The 11733-nt window shown below is 39.4% G+C and overlaps 1 protein-coding gene across 3 annotated transcripts in view; it reads right to left on the bottom strand.

The window, feature by feature from the left end:
* pax7a (paired box 7a) overlaps positions 1-10699 on the bottom strand; it is a 43807-nt gene extending 33108 nt beyond the window's left edge. For 2 of the 3 annotated variants that reach the window (XM_005943635.3, XM_014340522.2), the window contains exons 1-4: positions 10125-10699; positions 8709-8944; positions 7863-8007; positions 7316-7444 (exon numbers count right to left, since the gene is read on the bottom strand). In XM_005943635.3, the coding sequence (XP_005943697.1) occupies positions 7316-7444; positions 7863-8007; positions 8709-8944; positions 10125-10212 (598 nt within the window). In that variant the 5' untranslated portion in view covers positions 10213-10699. The remainder of the gene's footprint in view (positions 1-7315; positions 7445-7862; positions 8008-8708; positions 8945-10124) is intronic. The other variant, XM_005943636.3, reaches the window with a different exon arrangement.
* Between the last annotated feature and the right edge of the window lie 1034 nt (positions 10700-11733).

Here is an 11733-nt window from a genome sequence, read left to right as displayed (position 1 = left end):
TGTGTGTGTGTGTGTGTGTGTGTGTGTGTGTGTTCTTTAAAAAACAACAACCCCCACACACATATTATACAAAGACACAGAGAAAACCATTGGCTATGACAGACAGTGCCCAGCTCCTCCTCCTCCTCCCTTCCTTTGCAGATGTACATTAATGCAAAAAAAAGGCAGAGATCTGAGCTGCAGCAGAAGCACCCTGTCTCCCTTTAAAACTGCTGCTGTCCAGCCTGATCGTGTCAGTTTGAAGGCCCCTATTCAAAAGTATTCATGCATCTGCCTTTGAGGCACAATAGCAGCTAGTTTATAAACTGTCTGCCCAGGCACCCAAAGGCTTTAGTTCTTATTGTTTTCACCCCCTTAATAAACTTTTTGGAGGAGTTCATCAACTTGGCTGAATAGCCTATGCAGCAAGTCTCAAGACAGAAAATAACAGACGGGCCTTTTCTCCTCCCTCTTCTTTCTCTCTTCCTTTTCTAGTGGCTGTTCATTTAACAATGGTGAGAGTAGGCTGTCAGACATCACAGAGCTTTTAACCAATACAAGAAAAAAAAAGATTTTTTTAAAAAAAAGAAAGAAAATGCAGTCTCTTAGAATGGAGATGGAAGACAATTGCATTTTTCCATTCCAGTCAGCTCCAACAACACAATAAGATAAAATGTTATATGTAAAGAGTATATGTGTGTGCGCTCTTGAAAGGGCAAAAATTGTGCTACTTTTTTTTTTTAAAGAAATGAGAAACTCCGCTTTAAGCTTTAAATGCACGTCCCTATTTCTACAAACAGCGCATATAACTCCATCAAAAAAAATATTAATTAACTTTCAGTATCTCTAAATTTGCCTGACACCTGTTAGACAGCCAGCACAGAAATTATGGGATGCAATAAAATGTAATTTTGGGTGTAAGCCATTAATCCACTGTTATACCTTTAAACTCTGTCGAAAAAAAATTAGCCAAACTTAAAAGTCTTTAATAGATGTCTGCTCTAATTAATTTCATACCTAATTAAAACAAGGCTAGAGTCCATGCACGCTGGCCTGTTTAGCCCGCTGGATGGCCATAATTGAAGTAATAGCGGAAAAAAGGGGGTGCTGCTTAGAAATAAAAGCCCGCAGCGGTCCAATTCAGCAACATCCCCATCCAACCACGCTGCCCACCCCTCCTCCCCCTCCCACCATCTGACCCAAAAAGGCCTTATTGGCTGCCCCGGACCAACCACCTACTGTTTCCCACCGATGCTCTCGGTGCGTTTTAACACCCTAATTAGATGTGACAAGTTCAACGAGCTGGTTTCAGAGGAGGAAAAGCTGGTCAGGTTATGATTTCCGAGTCAGACTCACAGGGGACTCTGCGGACAGCTGATTCCTGTCAGCCTCATTCATCTTCTTCCAGCCAATTAAACATTAATGCTAACAAAGCGCTGGCAATTTGGAGAATACGTCAAGCCCCTAAAGTGGAAATGTAAATGTTTTTGAGGCGGTGTCAGGCGGGCTGCTGCTGACAGCAACGATACTTTCAATGTAGTAGTAGTAATAATAATAATAATAATAATAATAATAATAATAATAATAATAATAATAATAATAATTAGTCGGTGAAATTTGTCACATTCTAAAAGGGTAGTTTTTAAAAAGTGCGCTTTTTGCAGTTGTTTCTGTGAAAATACCACAATGTAACCCTAAAGCGCCTCAAATGTCATGAAATCCATCACTCCTGCATTATTATTATATAAAGTTCGGGCAAATTGACATTTTAAAACGACGACAGTTGTTTAAAACCGGCTCTAAACCTGCATCCGTTCGAGCTAAGAAAAATTATTAAACCACAATCAAAAAATGAAGTCAAGTGCATCAAAAAGAAACCCCGGAGCTGTACGAAAGAATGGAAATTCTTCCTCGGAGTTTTTAAACACCTCCACCTGTTGACGTGACCGTGTGATGCACGTGCACGTGGTAGAGAGACAGAGAGAAGGGGGGGGGGGAGGAAATGAGGACAAGAGAGAGGAAGAGAAAGAAGGCAAACTTGAGCAAAAAGAGATGATGAAAAATTGAGACTCTATTTATTTTGGACCAGAGCCCCGCGGGCACTGCGCAGGTTCTCGGAGCCCCATAGTGAAAATTGGCGGAATAAAACACAGACAGAAATGAGAGACGCGCTGAAGCACCCTACTGTTGTGACAGGATACCTGGAGGGCAACGCTTCCTCTTTAATTTGTCTCGTATGGCTCGAGACCCCCAACCAGACATTCAATCCTCAGAGTCAGCGTAAGCCTACTGAATTTAATTCTCGATGGTGAAATTATATGCTATAATTAAATATCATATCATTTAAAAAAAATGCTCTGTGGCATAGAGGCATCTTATCGAATTGGTCTTCCTCGGCTTCCTCGTTGTTATCACATTAATAGTAACAACATCTAAAATGGGCCTATCAGCATTTGCGGGGGAAATTGCGGGCTAAACAAAGGGCACCTATGGGCTTACAGCTTATATTCTGATATTTTCGAGCAGGAAATGTTAACCTTGAAATGCTGCTATCTGCGCCTAACAATGTGTGATCATAACCCCATAAATGAGGGGAGAAATTGAATCCTTTTAAGTTATTAAGCAGGAAAGGATTATAAACTCGTCTTTATAAATGAGCTAGAAATCCCCATGTCTTCCTCTGTACACTTTTAAATTTCCCACAAGAAGCTGGAGAGGAAAGATTGCCCCTTTTCAAGAGCCCCACAAGAGATGGAAAAACCATTTTTGTACCCAGATAGGAAGTCGTCCCACATGGTAAGCGCCACTTTAATTAATAGACAGCCTTGAGAGGTATCACTGTCAGCTTGGATAATGGTGACAGAGCTAGTGTTTGTGCTTCCATGAATATTTCTCATGTGATCAAAGTCAAATGTCAGCAGAGAATGAATTTAAGCCTACTCGATTTTTTTTTTCTTATTTGCAGCCTAATGCTTTGGACACTTAAAGCTCCTGACACCGAAATGTCTCGCCGGTTTGGTAGGCCTACAAGCTTAAACTGAACTCCCCTAAAAAAAAATGATGCAGCGCTCAAATATCCGCTCATACGCAGCGCAGTTTGCTGTTATTATGTTGCACGGTTTGCTCACGTTACCTCGCTGGAACCAATAGACCAATTTGTAACAGTGTTTGTAGCGCTTGTCATCAAGTCTCGCGATATGTCATTAAATAACAAATTACACCATAATCTTTGAATGAAAAAAGGCTGATCTTTTTTTTTTTTTTAAAGAAGGGAGGGGTGGGGAGTGCATTGAAATAGTGACGGAAATGCGGAAATGTTTCTCTTTTTTTGTACGCTGTTAATTTTAATTTCTAAATCTACAATTTTAGCACATTGCTGATACCAAAATGGAAATTTGTCACACTAATGACAAAATGACGGCGAGACGTCGTTAACAATAATGGATTTACATCATGACCAAGCTATGGGCTAAATGTGCTCATCGTTCATCTATCTAAGGTGTCGATAGTATTATTATTATTATCATTATTATTATTATTATTATTATTATAGTTTATAAACAGTCACTGAAACCTGTTAACCTACCACTACTTGGACTACTGCAGTCTCGAAAGAAAGGTTAGAAAGGTACTTATGTGTATTTTTAAATTTTCTTTTTGTGTAAAAAACAAACAAAACAACAACAACAACAACAACAACAACAAAAAACCCAGAGGTGTCCGGGTGTCCGGACATCTTAAAAACAATTCACAATGTATATTTTCTAAAGAAATGTTAAAATGACCAAATAAAACTTATACAGCGTGTGTTAATTATTGTCAAAATAATTACTCTTTATGATATTTGTTTTCTTACCTTTTCTTTTATTAAGCTAAAAATGGAAAAATGAAATTGAAATATCATTACTTTTATTTTTGTACTGGAAATAAAAATAAAAATAATAAGAATAATAATGATGATGATGATGATGATGATGATGATGATACTACTACTAATAATAATAATATCGACGATGTCATGTCTTTCAGCTCCTGCCCCCTTTATAAGAGATGTAGGCCTACCGATGTAAATTCCAGTGAAATGTGGCTTGAGTGGCTGCGGGGACAGGGGAGGTTAATCCGAGTTTAATGCAGTGAAGCACAGCGCAGGGTCTGGGCTATGATGGGTATGTTATCTCTCCCCAACATTTGGGTCTCCCTCAATTTCCACCCAGCCAAATAGCTGCGAGAAAGTGCAGATGGAGTCACTCTCAATGCCTGAGGAAAAAACGTTATTAATAGCTAAATAACTTCCCCATACTTTCACTGAATCTCTCTCACACACTGTTCCAGATGGATTTGTTTGAAGTGGTCTCTCGCTTCATTCCCCTGTCCTTCTCATTCAGCACGGCTTTAGACCCGAAATATAGCTACATTATATTACCATACACTTAGAGACTGGGTGTGCGTGCACGAGGGCGCGCTTCCCTGTGTGCGCGCGCGCACACACGTGCGTTTGTGATGTGGAAAGCGCAGAGAGGGCAGCTTTTCACATTTTCATCACCATGCAGGCAGAAACTATTTTTCCCCTTGTTGCTTGTTTGTTTCTGTAGCAGATCACATGCAGGGTACCTGGCATTGAGGGGTAAACCTGAAGAAAACATGTTTCCGTCGTAATTAATGAAACATGCCGACTTATAACTGAAGCTGAAAAGGAAAAGAGACAATACGATCCACATACTTTTGAAGGAATGCAGTATGCGACTTACATTCACTGGATTCCAAATTGTATTTCACTGAATATGGATCTATAGTAACAGTTAGAGCCTCCTCTTTCCCAGTCCCACCTGGCTGTTTGGGCTGGTCTGGCTTCCTCACACCTCTCCTCTGCTCTGTCACTTTCCCTCCCCACTGCCTTGAAATAATCCCTTCTGACATCTGTTTAATTACACCGAGGACCTCAGGTAATCCTGCGATTTGCTGAAATGTCCATCGCGTGTCTGCAGCGCATCTAACGGTCAGTTTGGATGCATCGGTGTGGCAGATTGACGCCAGGCAGCTGATTCGCCTTCTGATTCTCACCGGGGTGGCGCAAAATATAACGATACCCACGTTTGCGCACAGCGGTCTTTAAGCACCTTCTTGCGCGCAATTAAAACCCTAGGACTGATTTTAATAGCCGTGCGTGACAACTGAAGTGCGCACCTTGGACTGGAAATTTGTTTCTGCACAAATTGTGGGATGGACCAGGATCACCACACCAAACATTTATCAACGACAAAAGGCCCTAAAAGCGAGACTTTTCCGGCGGTTATGCGCTGAGGTTTGATTGGTTTATTTTCAACTACAACCTTATGAAAACAAACAAACAGCTGTCTTCATGCAGCAAATAAAATCTACATTATTGTCATGTGGTTAGGACTTTAAATACACGTTTAATAAAGCTAGATTAAAGCTGGGATAAATCCGTGATGTAACCTCTGAGAAAATCAAATGCGCAGACCTAATAAACAAATAGATAAATAAATAAAGTCTTAAAATCTGGATAAGTAAACGAATAAAAAAAAATCTCATGAATTTTGTGCCCAGGGCGAGCCACTGTGAGCTCCGCTCTGAGATGAAAGTGAAAAGAAATAAAAGGCTCTATTTAATCTGCTTTAAAACCCCTCTCCACATAAGGGCTGTGCTTCAAACTCGGAGAGTGAGGGGCTGATTGGGGATAAATACATTTCTTACCATGCCTGCGAGCTATTACACCCGGCACGAACACAGCCACCTATTCAGCAACCATCGTTTCCAGTGCTTACTCTAATAAGTATTAACATTATTAAATGCCATCCGGTTGCTGGTAGTCTAAACTGCATTACGCAGAGGGTGCGTCTCTTTTTATAGCAACGTAAATCAACCCCAATTTAAAACACGAGCAGCGGTAAGGAGAAAAAAATAGAAGCAGGAGAATTATGTCTATATTGTGCACCATCAAAAAAAAGAAAAAAGAAAAAAGTAAATAGTCAATAATTACCCGAGGATTTTGCAGGTAAGAACTTCAAAATGCAAAACGTGTGCATCAGTTGTGCGCATTTTTTTTTTTATCGTTGTAATGATAATAAAAAATATTATTATGGTCATTTTGAGACTGCACGTTTTGCGGCTCATCTATATGAACATTGGACATTTTTGCAAGAAAAAGGTTGTTTTTTTCCCTAACATTAGCGCGTGGTGTGAAAGAAAAAGAGACCGTTTTCACGCTATCACTTGATTCTTCTCCAACGGACCATTATATAAAATTACAAAACTATCTACCAGCGGGGCGTACTGAATAATTCATCTCCTTTTATGTCTCTTCTTGCCCTTTGTCCAAAGTTTTCGCTCTCTCTCCCTCTCTCTTTTTTTAAACCAGGTTTTTGAATAAGAATGGACGGACCCATACTCTCCTTTTCGCTGCCCTGCTTTCCAGGATTTGCTTTTGTACATCGGACCCTTCACTTTATAAACCGCATCAATAGAGGGGAGGGCTTTTTTTGCTCGTAAAGTTCATCTTCAAGTTTGAAAAATTCTTCTTGGCCGTCCCTTTTTTTCTTTTTCTTTTGTGATAAAAAAAAATCTATTTAAACCCTTTCAGACGTTTGATTCAGACACTGTGCATTTCTCCCGCTTTCATAGCCAAGCGTAAAGAAATAATAGCAAAAAATAAAATATGATAAAATCAGAAGATCATATTAAAAAAATACCTGAAATTAAAAGAAATTTTCCCCATGATTCCATGGTCTAACAATTTCATAATTAATATACATAAAACAAGCTACAAAAACGAACGTATCCTATATAACAGGATATACCCAAAATCCTTCGAAGTGCCTCATAAATACGGAAGGCCCTGACAGCAAATACCTGCATCGCTTTATTTCCCCTCCTAGCAGCATCAGAGCAAATAATAATATGAACACTGATTTCCACTTTAACTGACAAGTGGTGAAATGTCGGTGAACTGACATCGATTGTGAAATGGGTCAACTGTCAGCTGTCGTTTAGAGGTCGTTAAATGAGTGAATGAATGAGGAGGAATTTGCTACACAAATTAATTTTCTGCAGTTAAATACCTTCTGCCAAGGCTCTCATAAATAATTGAGTGAATGAACAACGGCTGGCTCGGAGTTAAAAGCAGGAATAAATTCACTCCGTTTAGCTGCAGCTCGGGTGTGGGACAATTTCCCAAGAGGACGTGAAGTAGGAAGTCTATTTAAAACACTTGCTTCCTGATTACAAGGTTGAAATTTACTCTAAATAATATAAATAATAATAATTTCTTATTTCAGACATATACAAAAGGGCCATATATTTTCTGCTGTTAACTTACATTTATCACCGAGGATGCCATCGATGCTATGCTTTGTTTTCTTTTCTCCATCTTCATCCTTCTTATCACAGTCATCCTCGTCATCTTTTTTGCCAAATCGGGCCCTCAAAACGCGGCTGATGGAGCTCACTAATGGCAACAAAAAGGTAAACGGGTGATTAGCCCTAAAACCCATAAAAGAACCATAGTAATCCTATCATACATTTTTAGAAGGCTATACCACACAAAAATAGCACAGCAAAAAAAATAAAAATAAAATAAAATAAAAAAAGTTTTACATGAAGCAGCAGAAGCGCTAGGAAAATATTTTAAAAGTGTTTTTCTGTATTAAAGGTAAGTAAAATTACACTGTAATACAATGATGGGAATTTACTATGGAGCACTGAAGCCACATTTCAACGGGATGAGTTTTTTTCTGGGTCAAACAGCTGAAGGTGCGCCCTTTATTATCAGTAACTGAAGCTTAAAACGTGGGATTCAAAGTGATGTTCATTCAGAAGTGATGCTGCAGTGTTCGCTGGTAGTAGGGAAAAAAAGTGCAGCTTACCAGATGAAGCCTCACCTGAAGGAACTGTGCTTCTGTCGCACACCCCGTCCTTCAGCAGCTTATCCCGGATCTCCCAGCTGAACATGCCCGGGTTTTCTCTCTTGTACTCTTCGATCCGCTTCTCCACGTCAGGCGTTGCCACCTGCTTTAGGTTTGAAAAGGTGTAAAAAGGAGAGGGGGAAGACAAAAGAGGGGAAAAGAAGGAATTTCAGTTTTAACCGAGATGTGAAGATATTTTTGTTTTAGTCCACGAAAGATCAACGAAAAGATAAGACGAACGAAATCTAAAACGAAACTCTAAATTATGCTAAATAACTCTAAATTATATTATTAATAATTTTAAAATGTAGGATTATTTTTTAGTCGGGATATAGGCTTATGCAGGCAAAGAAACAGAAAACTGGCTAATCAGTGAGACATTTTTACGTTACCCTATTCACAATTTTATAAAGCTAATAACCAAATATAAGAAAAGAAAAAGGTATGAAATACACCACAAATATATTGTGGTTAATCAGTATTATATAATTATATCATTATAAAAAAATAAATGTTTGCTTCTCAATTTTTTTCTTTTAGCTTTTATTTTGTGTCATTTTAAAATTAATATTTGTATTTATTTTAGATCTTCATGAACCCTATAAAAATGTTGCAGGTGTGTTACCCACCTTGAGAAAATTATTATTATAATATTGCACTTCATCTACAATAACAACACAAACATCAGGTTTGAGTTCACTCAGGTGTCATGCGCTTTTTGCCACTCCACCTCCCCACCCCTCCCCACCCTCTCTCCCATCCTCTTGCTACTGTGACCCATTTCCTGGACCGTGGACCCCCACTCACCCTGGGCTTGCTGCCTCCTATGGCCCCGGGACGGATCGAGCCGGTCTCTTGGTACCGGCAGAGGATCTTGGAGACACAACCGTGAGAAACTCGCAGTTGTCGCGAGATTACGCAAGGTCGGATGCCGTGGTGGGCCATCTCCACTATCTTGTGTCGGATGTGATTTGGCAGGGGCCTCCCGTTGATGAACACTCCGCCAAGCTGGTTCACCCTACCCTGGCCCAGAGGCGTGGATACTGCGCCACAACAATAAACAATAAAAGTCTCAACAAACAACACAAACAACACAAACTACACATCGCGTTTCCTGTGGAGCTTTTGCTCTCTTCAGAGTACACCAGGCTAAAATTTTACTATAGTCAAACAGCTGCATATTTGTCATGTTCCTGACTTTTAATGGGACGTAGTTTACACACATTATCATATTATACATTTTCAAGAAAGCATCGTGCCAAATTCGTCCAGCCTCAGTCTGGCTGACAGGATGCTTGCAAGGCCACTTCAGGATCCAATTTCACATTCAAGAGACACTAAAGAGGGTGACACTTCTCACCTTGATTATTCCTAGTCATGCTGTACAAATATTGATGTGATCCTTTGAGCCATCTCTTTGCTGTGTGTATTATTGCCATTTCCAGCAGCCAGATACTTGAACAAATCCCGGAGCTCGAGTAACTTGCGAGCTACGTGGTTTTTGTACATTTCAGTCCAGAGCACTTGAGCACGAACTGGTTGTAAGGGGAAAACTGTTTCCATAAATGCATGCAAATACAAAATGCTCTCCTTTTTTGTTTCCTCCCTCCCTTTCCCCCGCCATATGTTCAGACGACTTGAGTGTGCTGGGCATCGCAGTTAAAAAAAATAAAGAAATTACCAATTAGATTGCTTTGCGTGTGTGTGTTTGTGTGTGTACGTGTGTGTGCAGCCATAAAAGTTAGAGCACTAAAAATGCTTAAAAAAATATACAATAAAGTAGCTTAAATTAAAAAGAAACTCTACATTTAATAGTAAATTTAGAATATTTTTTATTTTAATGGAAGTGAAAAAATAAAACAAAAGAAAAACGGATGCATTTGTCATTATAACAAATATTTCATCCACCATAAACAACATTAGCAAGAAAGATAATACGTTTGAAAATAGATTCAATATAGAAGAAATATAGTGTCATACAAAACACACACTTCAGAGTGACTCAACGCAGGAACATGAGGCTGGAGTACCGTTGACCATGACTTCGGGTTAACTTTCATCAGCACTGACTGGAGGCTCGTATTTGTCCACCCATCTTTTTCTTCCCAGCATGCCGCCGATAACAAACTGTGCTCTGTGTCACTACCACGGTGGAAGCTAACAGAGCGACGATCTTTATCAGCTCGAGTTCAGATGTTTTACACGTTTGGTCATTTTTCTTACCTTCCAGGGGGAAGCCGGTTCGGGGGTAGTTCTGGCCTGGCGCAGGGCGCACCATCCGAGGCACTGTTCCTGGTAAAGTAGCCATCATGTAGCTACACAGACAAACACAAACCGGGGTCTGCTCGAAACTGCTACTCTTAGAAAGTCCAAGCCAAAAAAATAAAAAATAAAATAAAATAAAAAAAACCCGGAATGTATTAAAAATGCTGAAAACAAGATGCTCTGCTGCTGTCAAATCCCAATCCCAGGCGGAGAAACTGGACTAGCCCTTCTTCCACCGGGGGAAAAAATAAAAGTGATGCTTTCCTCTGCTGCGATAGATATGCCAAAGAGAGAGAGAGAGAGAATAAAGAAAGCATCAAATAAAATCTAAAAAATCTCTACAAAGGAAAGTTTGCAAAATAGATGATTTGCACCCAAAGTATCTGCGGTAGATAAAATGCAGTGTTATTCTTTTTCCCTTGGTGTAGTTTGGATTCAGTGTAATGTCTGCTGGCTGGTTGGAAGTAGTTTAAGTGGCCAACTTTCGTGCATGGCGTAGGAGGAGACAGCCGAGCGCTCCCATAGGCTCACTGCCCTTTCTTTTATGGATGAAAGAGAGTGGGTTTAGCCAGGAGCCGGTCGACCAATCAGAACAACACATTCCACTTTTAATCCACTGCTGCCTCTCTCATAAGAGCCCGTACACCCAAACCAGTTCAAAATGTTAATATATCTAAATGTTATTGTAAAGCAATCTTTTCAAAGTGTGGGGCTGCCTTCATCACACCCAGCTGTCTAACCCTGTGGAATATTAATATTTTTTTAAATTACAACTTTCTTTCTTTCTTTCTTTCTTTCTTTCTTTCTTTCTTTCTTTCTTTCTTTCCATATTTAAAATATATATACATTTTAAAACACACGGAAGGCAAAGATAAAATTTCCCACACAGAAAAATTACGATTGTTACGTGAATAAAATAAATTCAAGCCTTTGAAATATTTACCATGTTATCATAATATTTACCTGTAAACAATCGACTATTATTACATATTACAAATAAAAAATATGGCAAATCACGACAGGAAAAATATCTAAATGAATTTACTAAAATCATGTGTTCGATAGTGGTATCCATATGCAAAAGTTACTCTTCCATTAATGCGCTGGTTTGAATTAAAAAAGAAAAAAAAGTCGGGCCCAAAATAACCGAGTTAAGGACTGAAGGTGTGTTTTCTGAATGGACAAAGTGCGCCACAGCTCAGCGAGGTTTTGAGTGTGAGATGCTTTTGGCTTGTTAACCTTTCAATTAAGTAAATGTGCGCAACATGAACATCTAAAACGCTCCTATATAGCCTTTGTGGTAATTACAACATTTGGATCGACCCGCTATTGACGACAACAGGTTGACTTGACCCGCTGGAGTACGCACAAGCGTAATTGCTCAAAAGGTAATTGTTTAAAAAATAATGCGCTATGACTATTAAAGTGGAATAGAAAGAGCACATATGGCAGGAAAGAAGAGGTGCATGTGTCAACTCTGTGGGCCCACCGTGCATATAAAATTGTGTGACAATTGCCGTGGAAAACACTCCTGGTGGAAGGCAATTTCACAAATAATTTTAGCAAC

This window comes from Haplochromis burtoni, unplaced genomic scaffold (assembly GCF_018398535.1).
Source record: "Haplochromis burtoni strain Fernald_Lab_line unplaced genomic scaffold, NCSU_Asbu1 Contig_378, whole genome shotgun sequence".
Classification (NCBI taxonomy): domain Eukaryota; kingdom Metazoa; phylum Chordata; class Actinopteri; order Cichliformes; family Cichlidae; genus Haplochromis; species Haplochromis burtoni.
The sequence above is the reverse complement of the archived record's forward strand: the minus strand, read 5'-3'. Positions and strand labels throughout refer to the sequence as shown.